This window comes from Venustampulla echinocandica (genome assembly GCF_003357145.1).
Source record: "Venustampulla echinocandica strain BP 5553 chromosome Unknown scaffold_1, whole genome shotgun sequence".
NCBI classification, from domain to species: Eukaryota; Fungi; Ascomycota; class Leotiomycetes; order Helotiales; family Pleuroascaceae; genus Venustampulla; species Venustampulla echinocandica.
Window position 1 is genome coordinate 509,314 of NW_022474206.1, and position 18,497 is coordinate 527,810.

The following is an 18,497-nucleotide window of genomic DNA, read 5'->3' on the forward strand; positions in this document are numbered from 1 at the left end:
CGTCAGCAACGAGAACATATCTCTCTCTCGAGGTGAGCATTTCCCGGCCGTTCGGGGATGGGGAGCTGGTTTCTTAAGTAATTATTCTCACATCCGGTGTTCACGGGGCCTCGGGCTTCACGACAACATGTTGCCTGGTGCTGCTTCGCCGCACCTGCCAACCAACTTGCCTCAACGTGGCTTACCAGTGGCTATTCAGCGGTCGATGTTTCAGCGGGTTCGCTACCGTTTCCCAGCCCGATCCTTCGTTCGCCAAGTATCACGATGCTCGCGCTGGTGATTGGCGGAGTGTTTATCGGTCAGGTTGCGATCCTGTCAACAACGTCAAAAGGACGATCCTCACGGGTACCACTCGTGCTCCGGAGCACGGACTGGCCCGTAGTCGTAGGAATATTCTAAGCCCCGAGCAAATCCTTTGGCATCAACTGAGCATTAGAAGGCCTCCATCGGGAAACCTTCTCGTCATGCCCACGTTGTTTCCCCCGCAGCATTCCCAGGCACCTAAAAGTACTTAGTACCAACAAATCCCTCCTCGATGTTGTTCTTAAAAAAGATACCCAACGGGTTGGCTACACCGGCCGTACTACCAACACCGCAGCATGCGAAACGAAAGGTCACAGTTGCTTCTTGAACGTCTTACTATTAATGTTGAGCCAAGTCATACTGTAGCATCACGGTGCTGTTGATGCTCTACTTCTCCACCTAGCCTCGATCCATACTACACTTTCATAGATATGGCAGCATCATCAGTGACATCTCTCGTCCGAGAATCTAGCAATAGCTTAAAGTCAATCCTCACCTCCCAAGACTTTGGCTCCGAATACCAGTTGTTGTGTACGGAGCTTTCACTCCAGTTACTGAGGATCCGTCTTTGGGCAGAATCAGTATGCTCTCTGAAACCACTTCTATACTCTACGTTTTGCTGATTCAGGACAGGTCGGGATTCATATCGATGACCCGGGTCGCGGGGACCATGGAATTTTTGATCGGCCAGAGGTTAAAAAGCCTATTACCCGAGCTGTGAACAGCATTGCAGTCATATTGAACGAGATCAATATTCTCCGCCGAAAATATGATCTCAAGCCCAAAAAGCATGCCTCGACAGGCAGTATTCGAAACCCGTCAAGATTCCTCCAAAGCTACAAGTCCCGCGATTCTCTCCCGTCACTCCCGTCGTTCAACCATGAGAGTCACAAGCCAAGGTCCTTCCTAAGCCTAGCCAAGTGGGCCATCTCAGATGCAAGGAAGTTCCAAGAAAAAGTGCGGAACCTTAAAGGTCTCATCGATAGCTTAGAAGATATATCTAAATCGGTAGCCCTCGGTCAATTTCCGCAAATACAACAACTTGATCACACCCAGCCAGACCAGACCCAGACCCAGACAGACGAGATCCAGGAATCTTCGGACGAAAGCCCACCACCATACGCATCGCCGGCGAGAACGCGGAGGAGGACTAACAGGCCATCTCAAGCTGCAGCTGCATTTCAAATGACTATCTCGAGGGTATTTGAGGAGCCAGAGCAAGGAAGCGATCAACATATGGAAACAGCAATTAACAACCCACCTGGCGAACTACCTGCCGAGCCCGTAGTTCGACGTTCGACATCGGTCTACGGGCCTCTCTCTGAAAACCTATTTTCAGAGCATTACACCGCCCTCAAAACATATTTAACCGGAATTCCTGCCTATGCTCCTCGTCCATCCCGAGAAAAGCTGTTTGCCCTATCGGAAAGCCAACTTCAAGGACTGAGTACTGACATATACGACGATTTACTTCGCCGGCAACAATACAACGAGAGCGACGATCATCTCCAAGAGGACCCGAATTTTCGTCCCAAACGCAACCAAGCACGGGCAAGACTTGCTACTCTCCGTTCTCTTCGCTTTGGACATCTAGTAAGCGATTTAGTCGGGGAGATGGAGCGAAGAGTGTCAGATATCCACAAGCAATGTGAGCAGCCGAACAATGAGAACTTACGAGCCCCGGGTCCATTGCGCAGATGTCAAAGCGAGGCACAGAATCGGACAATGTCAACTCTATCTCCGATTATAGTTCCCAGCTGGGGGAACTTCGATGACGGCGTACTCCCTCCCACCCCACTAAGGGTCCGGAAATCATTCCCCACCAGACCAACAAATCCAGAAAAGCCGCAGGCCAATTGCAGCAATCCGTCTGCTGAATTCATAAAGTCTTTCCGCGTCAGCATGAATAGCCCAACCTCAGAAGTCCTCCCTGTCGCCATGGCAAAATACGGTATCCAAGGCCGCTGGCAGCAGTATTCATTATATATCCGATGCCCAGACCAGGACCGATGTCTTGGCTTGGACGAGAAGCCGCTTATGGTGTTTAAGAAGTTGAAGAAGCAAGGGAATAAGCCTGTTTTTATGTTGAAGAAGAGGGAAGCTAAAGCTCCTATATTTCAGAGGATGAGCGGGGGCGCTTTTGAGGTTTAAGGCGGGGGCGAACCAATCTGGTGTTATTGAATTGGAGTGTTGATATATTATTTGACGATATACATTCAATCGTTCAATTTCTTTTGTATATTTTACCCTTAGAAGGCACTCCTTCGTATGTTATATATCCTAAGCCACTCATTTCCTGAATACTTGCCTGCACAGATCGTGAATTGACATTATTGCACTAAACTTGCTATGCATCTTCTAGGGACTGAAATTTGATGATATAATTTCCATCACCACTGCTTTATCTAAAGTCTAATACTGTGCGTGAAATTGAAATTAGAAAATATCGTGTTGTGTTTTGGAGGTTGGTAGAGTTGACGATCTATATCAAACACCGAGGCGGCCGCTTCACCTGTGACATCATCCAGCAGCTTCACAGCTCAGAACCCCCAGATTCAACCCTCATACTTCCAACTACGGCCACAACTAGAACCACAACTCCTCCTACCTCTCTCCCTGGAAATGCCAGGAGACGCCCCCGAAATGTCTGCAAAAACAAGAGACATCCTGACGAAAGTCAAGAAAATGATCCCTCCGATGCTGCAATCATTCCACAAAGGCAAGACTATCTTGCCTGATCACAGCAAGACGGACGTGGAATGCTAACACTAGTAGCATATCAGGGCAAATGGGTCGGATTGCTGTAATAGGTGGAAGTGAAGACTATACCGGCGCGCCATACTTCTCCGCAATGGCATCCGCAAAACTAGGCGCAGATATGGTACTCTCCGAGTCCTTCGATGCATTCCCTATCCTCCTCCCTGCAATTCAATTCTATATTAGTAAAGTAGCTAACATCAACAACCTCTTCTATTACAGAGCCACGTAATCTGCGAGCCGCAAGCAGCCCAAGTAATAAAAACCTACTCTCCCAACCTAATGGTTCACCCCCTAATGCGACAATCCCCCCACGCCACCTCCTCCGAAAAACAAAACCCCTCCGCAATTGCCCAGCCCGTCATCGACATGCTCCCACGTTTACACGTCCTAGTTATCGGCCCTGGGCTCGGGCGCGACCTTTTAATGCACGATACATGCGCCAGAGTAATCGAAGCCGCGAAAAAGAACCACATGCCCTTCGTGCTCGATGCCGATGGTCTCAACCTCGCACAAACAAGACCGGAGCTAGTACAGGGTTATAAAGAATGCATATTAACGCCCAATGTGGTGGAATTCGCGCGTCTGTGTAAGAGTAAGGGCATTGAACCACAGGGCGGTGCGGGAGGGAAGGATGTCGAAACGCTGGCCAAAGCCTTTGGGGGCGTTACTATTGTGCAGAAGGGGAAGCAGGATCTGATTTCTAATGGCGTTCGTACGCTTGTGAGTGATATTGAGGGGGGTTTAAAGAGGAGTGGTGGACAGGGCGATACGCTGACGGGGAGTTTGGCGACATTTTTGGGGTGGAGAAAGGCGTATTTGGATAAGATTTGGGATCATGAAGGGGATTTGGGGGAAGAAGAATTGCTGGCTCTTGCGGCTTTTGGGGGGAGCAGTTTGACTCGGGTAAGTCTGTCAAAAAGAATATTTGTATCTGATGTGTGGAGTGTTGATTGTCTTACTGACTTATCGTAGGAATGCTCAAGGTTGGCGTTTTCAAAGAAAGGGAGGTCTTTACAGGCAAGCGATCTGACGGAAGAAGTCCACGGGGCATTCTTGAATATTTTCGGTGAACCTTCTTCGAGGTTGTAGTTATTGGCAGTTATTCCCAAAGCGCTCTTCCGGTACTCAAAAGGGATAGACACACATGGCAATAGATATTTCTGGCCACAACAATCCTCCAACGAGCCATTTCTATCCGTGAATTACCTCATTGGGCGACATTGCAGACATATACCCTTCGGTGACAGCATCCGAGCCCTACCATCTCCGAAAGCAGAGCGTTCGGTAGGCAGCAACACAATTACTTGCATGGTATTAACAACCCGCTGCTAGGCAGTCGTAATTATTTATCTGCCTATCCACAAACGGCACATCACGAAGTCCCACGGACTCGTATCTATCAATATTTCACTCTAATCACAAGGTTATTATCGAACAAGCTTTTTCGGAGTGTGTCACCCGGAGAGCGGAAGCGGAAAATCTCCCCTGGACGAACAGGCAGTTTTATATTAAAATATCCCTGAGGCTAATATACAAATCTCGCATCACGGCAACCTCAAAAATCTACCACCATAAACTTAAGAAATAAATCTATTTTGAGGTACACGGGCATATTGGGACCATGCGAAGTCCGCTACGTTCCGGTGGGAGGCCACGTTCTGGGACCCGATCATTATCGGTGGTAAGGGATTGGCTGGGAGGATGGTGGATATGATAGGCACATAAGGTATATAAGACGGTCGGGACGCACGCCAAATGGTAACTGGCATCAGTCAAAAAGCTTATATATACTACCACTCTCCTGGCCATTTTTAGCTTTATACTTCGTCGATTATCCCATCTCTAAATACCTTAGCCATATTTACTCCTCACCCAGATATCTTTGCCCCTTAACAACGAGTTACGAAAATGCAGTTTATATCGGTTATGGCATTGGTGTTGATGGGAGGTGTTGAAGCAGCGCGTGTATCACTTTCTGGGTCTCCTCTTGGGCGATCGGTATGTTTAAGTTTGAATCTGTCTTGATATTTTATTCCTATTCAATTTATACTTAACTTACTTGATGTAGTACATTCCCCGGCAGCTCGCAAATGGTACCCTCACCCCTATTCAGGGCTGCGTCAACGCAAATATGACCGCGCCGTGTACGGATCTCCCCCTTACCTCCTGGGGCTCATGCACGAATGTGAATGAAACTTTCGATAAGACCATCAGCAGTGTGAATGTGGCGCAGGTTCCGGGAATATTCTGTATGCTGTTTGAGTACGTATTTCTTGTTTGTTTCTATTCTAAGGGCAAGGGAGGAACGAGGAAAAGGGGGAATTAATGGAAAGGAAAGGAAGCTAACAGTTGGGGGGATGGCTAGTGACTTCCATTGTGGTGGCGATGAATTTGATCCTCCTTCCGGCACAACGAATCTTCCAGCTGAATGGGTTAATCAAACAAGTTCTTATAATTGTTTTATGTTGTGAGTTGGAAGCCCAGGTGGGGGAATTAAAGTATTGGGAGTGCGGGACAAGGGAGAGATGGTGGAAGAGTAGAAGATGTTTTGCAAGGGATGTTACAAAAGATCTGAGTGACTGGCTGGTAGAGGGCGAGTTTCAATAAAAATTGCAGATGAGTTAAATCTCCTGGCTTTCTTCTATGTGAGCGAGTAATCAAACATAAAACTTTAACATCTTATGGCGGATCGAGGGGTATCGGAATTATATTCATTAATAGCCGTGTTCTACGGAGGATCACGCTCCAAAATATCTACAAGCTGACAAAATATTTCTACTTGAAACTTCTAAGGGCCTAACCAACAACTCTCGCCTTTATATCTTTCTTCATCATTCTTAATGAGAAATACCAACTCCAGAAAGCCATCCGCAAACGCTTGCCACAACATCAACGTCCAGAACAGCTCCAATCTTAACATCAACCAGTAAGAATGCTGCCACCTCAGCTCTGGCAGCAACACTTAGAACTGCAGCTACTTGTCCGTTGACCGCAAGGCCCAATGCACCTCTGACGACAGAGCTCAATTCAGCGGCCAACCCGGCATCCACAGCGGCTTTGATTACAGCAATTACATCAGCACCGAGCGTAACACCCTTCAAGCCACCGATTGAGAGCCAAACGAGGAGAGTAGCGCGGACGGTCGCCTCAAGTGGGCAGGACTCATCAGCGAGGAAAGTTGCTAGGGCAATTGCGGCTTCGATTTCGAGATCGATAGCCAGGCCACCTTGGGAGGCGTGGTTGAGGCAGTCTAGCACATGGGTTGGCAGACCTTCGCCGTGGCTGGAGCAGAAGGAGGAGACGTTAGAGCTGGAGGCAGTTGACAGGTGGCCGGAGATATCAACTTCGGCTTCGATGTCGACACCTGCATTGACATATGCGTATGCGTCGATGGCGGTACCAACTTCAAGACCAACACCGGCATAGGCACTAAGCCAGAGTTCGATGCTTGCTTGGAGGGTTGCTGGGAGTTCGCAGTTGGGACCGGAAACGTATGTGGTAAGGGCAGCAAGGGCAGTGACATCCAGGGCAGCAGAGACACCGCCTGATACGCAGACATAGAGGGATGCTTGGATGGAAACGTCGAGGCTAGCGAAAACTGACGTTTCGATCCAGGCCAAGAGCTCGAGTTGCGTTTGGTGATCAAGGACGTAGCTGGTGCTGGGGTCAGGGTGAGATGGTGCAGATGGGAGAGTGATGCCTGTGCCGATGGAGAGCCATGCTCTCACTAGAGCAACTAGTTCGACCTCTAGTGGACAGACGGAGATTTCAAGCCATGCCAACAGGGATGCGTGGGATGAAGCACTTAGGGTTGCTGCGATACCGCCTGAAGCACAGAGTTGAAGGGCAGCTTGGATTTCAATATCCAAAGCTGCGCCAACAGAGCCGTGGAGGAATTCGAGGAGTGATGCTTGAGGAGACGCAGGAATAACTGAGCATGCACACTCGTCCTTGTGGGACTTTTGGATGTAGCTGTTGAAGTATGGCATATAGCCTCCGGTAGCAGAGATAGCGACATCTACTTCAAGAGCGACAGTGAGGGCAGTGCTTACTGGGGCAGGGAGCTGGTAATGAGAGTCGCCATTGCACCATGAGATGATCTCCTTGCACACTGATGGGTTGAAAAAGCGAGAACCGCCATCTTGAATCCATGCCAGTAAGGCGAGCTTTGCATCCACGTCAATTACGCCTGATGCGACACCGGCGATGCAGGCTTCGAGTGCAACAGCAATATTGGCGTTGAACCCTACAGATGCAGAAACTGATAGGTTTAAATCGATGTCGAGTCCAAGGCCAATATTCAGGGCCTCAGGGCTTCTGGTATCGAGAACACGGACTGTTGGAGCTGCCAGAGAAAGTGATGCCAGCAAGGCAATGAGTGCGAGATTCTTGACCATGATTGCGAAGACGAGAGGTGTTTTATTAATGAGGGAAAGTGGGTGGTGGGGAGGAGGTAATTAAAGGCAAAAAAGAGGGTATTAAAACGAGTGTGTCAACTATGCTGAACGAGCAGTGGGGAAGTGGAGCTTGAGTGAGATAGACAAAGGAAAATATTCAAAGTCCACGGGAAGAGTCTATCTTATAGGTTTCCTCTTACCATAAGTCTGGTAGAGCTGAGGAGCCTCCTAGCCTCAGACCCTCCCAACGGCGCCGTGAAGAAGGAACTTTCAATAGAATTCTTCTGAATGAGGTGACATTTCTCGCCGATCTTCTGTTCAGCCTCGACTATGCAAACAAAAAGGGAGAAATGTGACCAAAAATATCTTTCGATTGGCCTCTAGGGGCTAGACTACAGCATCCGCGTAATTAGGCTGTCAAGAAGAGGATCCCCATGGAACTCATCCATACACACTAGAGGGTCGAGACTCGTATCAAGCAAATGACAAGCCATCAAGCCTTCTGAATTTCCAGACCTCGATTTCCCAATGTTGCACGTAGGTAGTACGCTGATCTGCAAGGTGCAGATCAAAATCACATATTGGAGCTGTCTGACATGATAGCCGATAGGTATGCATTGGGTCAGGAAAAAAAACCCATTGAACGCCAATAATCCATTGTCAAGAGTAACACAGATAGGAATGTGATAGATGAGGCTTTTGTAGAGTCTGGACTCTGGATGTGGCTGGTTTGCTTTTGGGAGCTATCGATAGAAATAATATGCAAGGGAAAACGGTTAAGGTCATCACATACACAAAGTTAACGATTTGGCGCATTACGGGTACCTATATACAAGTACTCATGTCATGCATTAGTGTCGTCGGAACACTCCGCAAAAAGAAAATAATAAATAGATCCCGGTTTGGTACGTGAGACATCGCGGCATCGAGGCCTCGAAGCCACTGGATAGATCATGGCTTACTGTTGATCAGCGCTCTGTCCTCTAGCGCCACCGGGTTAAGCTGGGGAAGCCGTCTGTACTTTTCTTCAGCATTTGCTCAGAAAGGGGTTAAAAACAAAATATTGGAGAAGGAAAAAATGGTTGCATTTCGGGGGGTTTTTGGTGTACTCGAGTACGCCACCACTGTAATAAAATATGACTTACGCCGCTTACGCGTCCTGGATTCTGAAAGTGGACCCATGAGCTGGCTGCGATGAGATCAGGTGCAACATATGTGAACCTGTTTAATAAACTGCATTCTTATCAAAAATGTGCAAATGAGAATGCAAATAGAGGGAAATATGCAATTTCTCAAGAAATTTATTTCGACACCAGGTAGCTAAGCCACTTGACCGTCACCTAAAATCTTCCCATTCGATGCTGGGATCTGGCCCATTGTCACAATAAACGCAGCCGGGTTGGCTGGCAAGAGGTACATATTTTGATTTCTAGAAATACCTATCTTGTATATCATGCAATACGGTAACTACATCCAATTCCCCTGTAGTTATGCATTGCCATATTAGTACAGCTCCTCATCATCATCCAAACTCCCCTGTTGGAATCCCATATCCACGGCCTTCCCTTTCATCGCTGGCCTGCTGTCAAAGCCATTGATACCCTCGTCCTCATAGTCTTCCGTTGGATCATCCCACCTCTCAACCGCCTTCCCCTTCCCTTTCCGGTCAATAATCTTCCCTTTTCCCTTTTCCTTAACACTACTCATTGGTCTCCCATTAACTTCAGATATCGGGCCATCAATAGCAATTGCCTTCCCCTTCCCCTTGAGATCCGGTTTCTTTTCTTCAACCTTTTCGAACTGTGCCCTGACACGTTGATAATGCACTAACTCTCCCTGGCTTACACTAGGCACGAGCTCCTTTTCAGCATTGATAAAGTCTTCCTCCGTAACCACAACATCTACGTCGTCCTTAGTCGCGTAATGGTCAAAGAAATAAGCCGTGGATATCTTTGGTTTATCAGTCACGGCGGATGCGTTGATCGCGGCAATCTTGGCATCGACGAGAGAGGCTTGCCTTGTCACGGCTTTGAGCATGGCGTCGGAGCATAGGGCGTAGAAGTCGGCGCCGGTATATGTAAATGGGAGATGAGAGGCAACGCGAGCGAGGGAGAGGCTCGGATGGAGGGTAAATCTAAAAATCTCGTTAGCTATCCGTTTGGAGAGAAATGGGATTGGCGACACATACTTCCTTGTTAAAGCTTCCATAATCGTTAATTGCTTTTCATGTGTATCACTCACACCTAAGTACAGCATCTTATCGAAGCGTCCAGGCCGTAGTAATGCGGCATCAAGCAAATCTGGACGGTTTGTGGCACCAATGACGAAGACACCTCCGCCGCCATCTTCTCCATCTGACATGCCGTCCAATTCTGCCAAGAGTTGGGATACGATTCTGTCCATAACACCACCGCTATCGCCTTGATTCCCTCGTTTCGGCGCTACTGAGTCAAGCTCGTCGAAGAAGACAACGCAGGGACGGGCATCTCGAGCGCGTTGGAATACTCTCCTGACATTCGCTTCGGACTCGCCAATATACATATTCAATAGCTCTGGACCTTTCACACTGAAAAAGTTCAAACTGAACTCTGTTGCGATTGCCTTTGCAAGTAACGTCTTGCCAGTTCCAGGCGGTCCATAGAATAAGATTCCGGATCGCTTTTTCATTCCTTTAGCGAAGAGTTCGGGGCGCTCGAGTGGAAGCTGGATGGTTTCCATGACGGCATCCTTCACATTTGTAAGCCCGCCAACATCGTCCCAGCCTACATTGGGGATCTTAGGTGCGCCGATTGCGTCTGCGAAGTTCTTGCGCGCGGCTTCGACAGCAATGTCAAAATCGGCTTTGGTAAGACAGCGACCTGCGGGGCCGCCGGCTACCAGAATGTCACGCACCGTCATGGAATTTTCCACGCCAGACGACGATGACACCAGTGACTCCAGGCGAGAGTTCCGTGCTACGATCGCGCGGTCAACCACGTCGACAAGATCTCCTGCGACAAGAGCAGCGGTTTTGACAGCCACTGCGCCAAGGTCTACTTCTGGAGCTAGAGGGATTGGCTGGTCGTCAATGATGTTTCTGAGAATGCCTTCACGTTCCCATTCGTCGGGCGCAGTCATCTCCAGCTCATGGGTAAATAAGCCTCGGACACCATCAGGAATCTTGTCGACCTCTGTGGTCGTGGCAATGAGCACTCGCAGGCCTGAGAGAATTTCTTTCAGTGTGCTGATCATCCTATCCGCTGTAAAAGCTTCAATATGGCGAATGAGAAAGGAACAAAACTCGGACCCGCAAGACATGGCCCGTTCCGCGCGCGATTCCAAGTATGCGACAGTTTTAACGTCGCTACCAGCTCCGCCTTCGGTTACTATATCATAGGCATCGATACTGAAAGTGTGCAGACCGATATCAGCGCATGCTTTTGCTGCTAGAGTCGACTTTCCAATATTTCGTTGCGTTGAGACGAGGAGAATAGCAAGGGGCTGTTGTTGAAGATGGATGGCTTGAGGGCTCGTTGCTGCTGCAATTAACTCTCGTAGGCGTCGTTGAAGAGAAGTTATATGGGGTCTTCGAGCCTCTGACAGGGAACTTGCGAGGATTTCTGATTTGGGTGTTGATTTAAGCCTCAGGTAATATTCCCAAGGGTTATCCAAAGACGCAGGCACACGGCTGCCTTCACTGCCAGACTGCAATATCCGAGTTGATGGGCCATCCACGGATGAAGTTCCACCCCAGACGTCTTCTTCCTCGGCTGAATCCTGGTCTTCTTTTGCAGCTCGAATGAATCCTATTCTAAACCACGCAACAGCCGTATGTTTAATAGGCCTGGCATACTTTGAATTGTCCAAGCCGGAATTTGATAACAAATCATCCACGTCTAGGTCATCATTTGCAGATGGCTGATATAAGGTTCTGCCAAGATCCTCGTCAATCGGGATAGCTACAAGATCACCCTTTCGGACAATGCGCGTGCGATGAGTAAAATGATCCTTCAAGTTTGCGAAGAGGATATTTTGGAGGGTTCGTTCTGTTGAAAGCGGAGTTGCGATCTTGACAAGCGTGAGCTCCTGAGCGAATGGTGGGCGAGATGAACTTGTGATCTTTGGTTGTGATGCTCTGATAGTTTGCGGAAGTCGTTTTAGCGGGGAAAGCCTGCAGTATGACATGTTCTCCATATTTGCGAGCAATATCGGTGATAAATAGACAGTGGGACTAGAGGGCTTTTGGATTTGTGAGTCGAAGAAGGACATTCGCCGTTCGCCTTGTTTATTGCTTGGAATTTTTGTTATTGGCCGCTGGGAGTAGCCTTCGGGCAAACCAAATACTTTGACAGGCCGCCATATTGTATCTTCCAGTTCAATGTTTCCGAAACTCCCCAATCCCCATAGCCCTGACCCGTGAGCCGGTGGCTCCGAAGCCACCTCGAGTCGTACCCAATCGCCTGAAAAGCAGCCGATTTTTGTCAACGAGTTAACATCCACAAAGACCCTCGCTTCCTCGTCATCATCAGCATTCGGTTTAGGATGAAGTATTTCTTCTGGCAACTGCCTCATCAGCCCCTGTGCTTTGAACAATCGTCCTTTCGAACCTCCAGCACGAGCTGTCGTTGCAGTAAATGATGAAAATATTGAGCCTGGAGTATTGATACCATTTGTCACTCGTCCGACTGTACGCGGCGAGCCAGGCTGCACCGTTGATATACCGCTAGCATTGTGAGCTGGAAGCATTGGCACTTGTAATGAAATTAGATCGTCCATGGAATCATCTGACAAATCATCTTCTTCCGCATCTGATATTTCCGTCTCAGTCTCCGTCTCAGTAGCAGAATCGTCATCGCCGACCGCGGTATCTGTCTTATAGCGGTCCTCGGTTGCGGAATAGAATTGGTCTGTCGAGGCATCGTCCTCCTCTCCATTTTCCATGCCGTTTAATGGCCGGTCCACTTCTAATGCTTGAGGCTTGCGGTGTTGTTTTGAATGGTGGCCAGTCTGAGTGATGATAATCTTGCTCGTGGGTGATAAAATACCCTGACCAACGGGCTCGCACAAAGTAACTTGGGCGGGAGGAGGTGGGACATGCGTTATAGGATGGGGTGCCAAGGGCAAGGGAAAGAAATCCCCTGTATGCACAACCTGCAGTGTACCTAGCGCTTCCCGAATTGCAGCAGCTAATCGACCCTCTGGAGCCACTGAAGACGGCTTGTCAATCCGCTTTCCATTTGTCCGTACGTGTTCTCCGTGGAATATCCCTTCGCCATTCTCCAATCGTCTAGCTAAATCCGCTTCAATGGTAACGAACACGGTTTCTAGAGGCATAGGAACCACATCTAGCACCCGAATTTCAATACCACTCCGACTATGACTCGACAATTTCGAGGGGGCTACACGCTGAAGAGCGTCTGCAAACCCTTGCAAAGCCAACGACGACGGGGAAAATTGGACGGTCGAATGTGCTAGGGCGCTTGAGGATCTAACAGGCACGACGGTCCAAGCTGAGTCTTCAACCGACTTCGCAGGTGTCCAGGGCGAAATCGCAACATGGAGAATTTCGGGGCCAGAGGATCCGCTACCATCAGGTTCGGCTGCGAATACGGCGTTAGCTTCACTCCCATCCTCATAGCATAAATCAAGTAGATATTTACCTTGTATTGCGGGAAATAAATCGGCGAACAAGTCTTCCGAGAGTATACCAACATCGCCTCTCACATGGTCGTCCAAAACCAATCTTGCAGTGATGGAGGATTTGTCCTGACGCCGCCGCTTGCGCTTTCGTTGCTGAGGCTGCGGGCGCTGTTCTGCCATGGCGATAGACTATTCGATATAGTAAAGCTCTACGCTCAGAAGCGTAAATCGACTTCTCAGAGGTTTGGAGATGAGGAAGGTTGGGCTGGCTCTGCTCTGCTCTGGCTGGAAATTCGCGAGGAAATCAAGTACTCGGATTTGAAGACTGTGGGCGGTATAAGATATAGTACATATAACGAGATAGAGTGCTCTGATTAAATGGCAGAATATGAAATCAAACGCCGCCTATGCAATTTCAGTTGAACTATTCGCAGAGCAACAGATCAAGCAGGCTGTCGGCCGCAGAAGAACCTCGGCCTAAGGGACTTGCTGGGAGTTGAACATGGCTTACCAGAACCGGTTAGCCCAACACTAGTGTGAGCATAGGTAAGATTACGTAAGGTGCTTGGCAGCGAAGGACGACATGTCTTCATTTTGCGCTACCACACGCCTCACATCTTGTTTTAATTGAATAGAAATCGAAGTAGAAGTGGGATTTATTTTCTTTTACGCTAATAACGATGTTTTATACCGTCCATGGGATTCGCTACCGGCCCTATCCATTGGTACAGCGGCACATGCATCCCACGGACGTTGAATAAGCTCGATGTCCCCACGATTCCTAGTATGATGCTCGGTACTTCGTACTCCTGGTGCTGCTTGCTAAAGTACAGTCCTGATGCTCCTTTTAATGGTAGAATCCGAAAATTCACATCCCAATACACCGCTGTACCAGTTCCACTCCGCAACTCAACCTCGCAACCCCACCAATGCGCTACTTTGCCCTTTGGTAATGGCGATATACCTACATACCTCTAGGGCGTAGGCTAGGTGCACTTAGGAGGTAGCCTACCCCTGCTCTATATCCTACAATTCAATCTGTCTTTGCTTTCTTTGATTGACTGGCGTTGGAAGGCTCTCTCGTTCTCTTGCGCTTGGCAGGGCCTTTGTTAGGTTTTGGAGCGGTGGCCTGCTCATTTGTTGTATTATCCTTTCCGCGTGTGTCTTTTGTTTGGCATGTCCTGGCCTGCGAACTGGCTAGCTGTCTAGTAACCATGGTACTGACATTTGATAAGCCCCTCGTTGTGGGCCGCTCTGTTGGTTGCCCACTAAGCCCAGTGACTGAGCCTCGCTCGGAGGTTATATTATCCTCGGTTTTCTGGCCTTCCTTAGTACCAGGTAAAATTTCCTCTCTGCGTTTGTCATTTGGTTGGAATGTTCTGGCCTGCGAACTGGCTCGCTGTCTGGTAACCATGGTACTAACATTTGCTAAGCCTCTCGTTCTGGGCCGCTCTGTTGGTTGCTTATTAAGCCCAGAGACTGAGCCTCCCGCGGTGGTTATATTATCATCGGTCTTGGCCTTACCCTCCTGATCCTCCTCTGTACCGGGTAAACTTTCCTCTCTGCGTTTGTCCTTTGTTTGGTGTGTTCTGGCCCGCGAACTGGCTTGCGAACTGGCTTGTTGTCTGACAGCCCTGGTTTGGACATCTGATGAGCCTTTCTTTCTTCTAGGGCGCTCTATTTGTTGCTCATTCAGCCCAGAGACTAAGCCTCTCGTGGTGGTTATATTTTCCTTGGCCTCGTTCTCCTGGTCCTCCCTTGTACTAGGTAAAGTTTCATCCCCTAAAGTTTTGTGTTCAACCTTAGCCTCATCCATGCGAGGTAAGGGCTTGTACCCTAGAGCCCTGTGTCTAGCCTTTGACTCTTCGGTGTCGGGTAGAGTCTTGACCCCGATGGGCGTGTGTCTAGCGTTTGCCTCAACTGTACCAGGTAGAGTTTTGACCCCTATGGGCCTACGTCCAGCGTTTGCCTCATCTGTACCGGGTAGAGTTTTGACCCCGATGGGCCTGCGTCTGGCGTTTGCCTCCCCTGTACCTGGTAAAGTTTTGATCCCAGTCGGCCTATCCCCAGATCGCTTTGATCCTATAGATTGTTGAGTCTGAGCTTCTTGGATTTGGATTGTCTCAAGCACACGCTGTACTGGGATATGAACACTCTGCTCCGCTTGTGTATGTCTCTTTTGGCTACTCACATCTCTAGTTCGAAAATGCATATTTTGTGTAATGCTATTGACCGGAGGTGGACTGGGCCTTTCGCTGCTGAGCTGGACGTATGATTGGATTGATTTCTGACCAAAAGTCTCTGATACTGAAACTCGATAGCGGAAGTCTACCGATGATTCACCATTCCCAGTCCTCTGTGGCGCCGGCTGGAACTGGCTCGGAACTATTCCCGGGTTATGACGTGCTCCCCTGTGTTCCATCATCTCAGAGCCTGCGATATTTTCCCTTTCTCTTGGCCTGCAGTTGTTTGTTATTCCGCTAGGTTGGGGGCTGTCTGTTGAAGAAGTTCGGTTTGAAACCACTCCCGTCATTGTTTTGGGCAGAGGAGAAGGAACTTCGGCCCTGCTCTGGTGTACTGCTGGAGGGGACATGGTCTGCGAGTCTGCAATACTCTCGATTTGATTTGGACGAGAATTCTCAGTTGTCTGCGGACGCCGCGGTGGATATCCTCTGGACTTTAGCACGTTGGTTACAATCCGCTCTGTAAGGCCCATCGGCTCGGGCTGTCGGGCGCGGAACATCGACCCACGTGCAGACGGATTTCGTACCGGTCCCTTGTATCGTACAGGCGCTTCATGTCCGATCGCTTGTCCTATGCCATGTCTCCACAGTACCTCATTGTATTGAATCTGAATAGCGAGCTGATATTTGAGATCGGCCTGCTGCGCTCGCTCATGTTCTATACGAGCTAATTGTATATCTAGTTCTGTCGGGCGTCTATATAAAGGGGGATTGAATGGCAAAGGTGCAAGCTGCTGCTGTACTGCTGATAGGCGAGCCGACATCCTATCTATTGAAGGTTGTGGCGCCGCGAAATGTTGTTGTACCTGTGGTGAGCCAGCCGATCTCATGGCTATCGAAGATTGCGACACGGCGAGCCGCCCCTGTGATGCTGATGACAGTTGTAGGCTGGCCATAGATGGTCGGGATACGACGAACCGCTGTTTTTCTGCTGACGGACTAGCCGCTCTCCTGGTTGTAGGTGCTTCAGACATAGCGAGTAAATGTTGTGCCGTTGGTGGTAGTGGGTTAGTCGGTCTCCTGGTTGTCGAATGTTCAGACATGGCAGACAGTTGTTGTGATCGTAATAACGGTGGCGGACTGGTCAGTCTCCTCACACGTCTCAAGAAATGGGCTAGTCCTCGATGTTCCCTTCCGAAATCATTTCGCACATCTAACTCTGCTGGTTCCACAGTTATATAACGATCAGGTCTCCGAACGACCTGGCGAGCTCTCCGTGCGTACTCCCTGAATGGATTTGCCTTTGCACCATCTAGCCGTGTACGATTATCGCGTGGATGGGCCATCCGGGTTGTTATTTCCTGCGATTGCATTAGAGGATGGGATGGCTATGCGTAGGGTGAATGCCTACACGACTCCTAACGTTCGTGAAAGATCGGATCTTGCTTTGAAGAAGTGTGAACGGAACTCAATGGCGATCTCAGAGGAGTTAGAAGGAAGAAATGTAGGACAGTTTTGGGCCGATAACAAGGCCAAGGGTAGTATGGATTGAAAAGACGATAATAATGATATGCTGGTGATTGTGACTTGTCGCGCACCAAGCTTTGGATACTATTACCAACCGCTGGTGTTGTTGTCTTCGGTTGCCGCACTGTCTTATAGATCGGATCACCTACCGTGACGCGTTAAGAGTTCAAGTCAAGTCTGTGAACTTGGTCGCATTGGCAAAATTCTACGGTAGCTATAGCGGTTACGAGGGCACCACAACTCAATATGCCAAAACAGGAATTGCGTGGATGAAGTGTTGCTATATGCCATTCAAAGTTTTCCACGATCAGTTAAAGCAATCCAAGAGACCTCGGCAAAACTTATTTTCTACCTGTACTTGTTAGGGCTTTTATTGCAATAGTATCAGCTGTTGGCTAGTTTTGCATTTTCAAAGATTCTCTTGAAGAGGAACGAAGGTTGACTCGGAAAACAAACGCAACACAATTATACAGATGTCGACGACTTGAAGCAACCACATCCTAATTGCTACAGAAAAGTTTAACCCGCTGGAAGGCGCCTGCGATGGACATGAAACCCTGGCCACATTTGTTGCTTATGAATATACGATTATAGTGGGAAGCTTTACTTGAACACAATTACTAGGTAAAGTATCTAAACTAGCTCTTACGTCTCAGCTATACTAACCTATTTTCTCCGTCTTAGCACTAGTACCTCTCCGCTTCCTCCGGTTAAAGAAACTCGTAATGCGTCTACTTGATAAACATACTAAGGATATTAGCAATGGACATCAATCCCATTAAATCAATATTATATAGTGGTAAGTGATTATCGGAAACTCGGCTGTTGTCACGTACGTATGGAATACATCTAATAAGGTTAACGTAATAATTGAAGAGGTCATATCCAAGGACATTCTTACTCACTAGCGTAGGGTTATAGAGCCATAAGGGAGGAAAAGTCAATTTGCTGTACGTCGTATCAAAGATCTAAATCAAACAAGGCGGCCATCAGCCATGGCGGTACTCATATACAATCCAGTTACGAATGAAAGGGGCCTCTAATGTCAATCTGGGTACCTGTTGCTGTCGGGGTATGTTGATGGCGTACACGGATCATAATACTCTCCTTAACCCTGCCGTGCGGGACCCTTCCCTTTCTCCTTGGGGTCGTGTTGAGAGGCAGGTTCGGTGCTAGACTCTGCTTCTTCGTCTTCTTCGGAGTCCTCGACTCCCTTCCAAGAAGCCCCGTCTCGTTCAAGACGAGGGGGGCCTGTAGTCGTTCCAGGGTTCTGGGAAGCAGCTGACGTGCTCGGCCCAGCCGAGGCTCTGGGTCTATCTGAGGCTCTGGGTCTACCCGGGCCTCTAGGTCTACCTGGGCCTCTGGGTCTACCTGGGCCTCTAGGTCTACCTGGGCCTCTGGGTCTACCTGGGCCTCTTGGTCCAGCTGAGGCTCTGGATCCAGCCGATCCGCTGTTTGGCGGATTCCGAGGGAAGTAGAGAAAGCTTGCCCGTCCACCTCTTCCCCTCAGTTCGGAGATCCGGATGCTTCTTCTAAGAGTCGATAGGTTAGCCATTTGGGCATTTGAAGCCTGTTGGGCTGGTTCCTTTGCTGGAGATGATGGTCGAACGCCATCATTCATACCTTCGTCCGCATCGTCTGTCTCGTCTGCATCTTCTGTCTCGTCTGCATCTTCTGTCTCGTCTGCATCTTCTGTCTCGTCTGCATC

General features: G+C 48.9%; 6 protein-coding genes across 6 annotated transcripts in view; 2 read left to right on the top strand and 4 right to left on the bottom strand.

Annotated features, from left to right (window-relative positions):
- Positions 1–734: 734 nt before the first annotated feature.
- On the top strand, positions 735–2,454 carry BP5553_02698 (uncharacterized protein; the record flags this gene model as incomplete). The annotated part of the gene is made up of 2 exons (XM_032011321.1): positions 735–884; positions 937–2,454. The coding sequence occupies 2 exons, from the start codon at positions 735–737 to the stop codon at positions 2,452–2,454; spliced, it is 1,668 nt and encodes a 555-aa protein (XP_031871014.1).
- A 903-nt stretch (positions 2,455–3,357) lies between these two features.
- BP5553_02699 (ATP-dependent (S)-NAD(P)H-hydrate dehydratase) lies at positions 3,358–4,152 on the top strand (the record flags this gene model as incomplete). The annotated part of the gene is made up of 2 exons (XM_032011322.1): positions 3,358–3,966; positions 4,036–4,152. 2 exons carry the CDS (start codon positions 3,358–3,360, stop codon positions 4,150–4,152), a joined length of 726 nt encoding a protein of 241 aa, XP_031871015.1.
- A 1,748-nt stretch (positions 4,153–5,900) lies between these two features.
- Positions 5,901–7,460, bottom strand: BP5553_02700 (uncharacterized protein; the record flags this gene model as incomplete). Its single annotated transcript, XM_032011323.1, has 1 exon — positions 5,901–7,460. One exon carries the CDS (start codon positions 7,458–7,460, stop codon positions 5,901–5,903), a length of 1,560 nt encoding a protein of 519 aa, XP_031871016.1.
- A 1,503-nt stretch (positions 7,461–8,963) lies between these two features.
- Positions 8,964–13,259, bottom strand: BP5553_02701 (p-loop containing nucleoside triphosphate hydrolase; the record flags this gene model as incomplete). The annotated part of the gene is made up of 2 exons (XM_032011324.1): positions 8,964–9,594; positions 9,649–13,259. The coding sequence occupies 2 exons, from the start codon at positions 13,257–13,259 to the stop codon at positions 8,964–8,966; spliced, it is 4,242 nt and encodes a 1,413-aa protein (XP_031871017.1).
- An 853-nt stretch (positions 13,260–14,112) lies between these two features.
- On the bottom strand, positions 14,113–16,608 carry BP5553_02702 (uncharacterized protein; the record flags this gene model as incomplete). The annotated part of the gene is made up of 1 exon (XM_032011325.1): positions 14,113–16,608. The coding sequence occupies one exon, from the start codon at positions 16,606–16,608 to the stop codon at positions 14,113–14,115; it is 2,496 nt and encodes an 831-aa protein (XP_031871018.1).
- A 1,289-nt stretch (positions 16,609–17,897) lies between these two features.
- The window catches only part of BP5553_02703 (uncharacterized protein), a gene marked incomplete at both ends in the record, with an annotated part of 1,349 nt that continues 749 nt past the window's right edge, over positions 17,898–18,497 (bottom strand). Inside the window, one exon of the mRNA XM_032011326.1 lies at positions 17,898–18,490. Coding sequence (XP_031871019.1) covers positions 17,898–18,490 — 593 coding nt within the window. The remainder of the gene's footprint in view (positions 18,491–18,497) is intronic.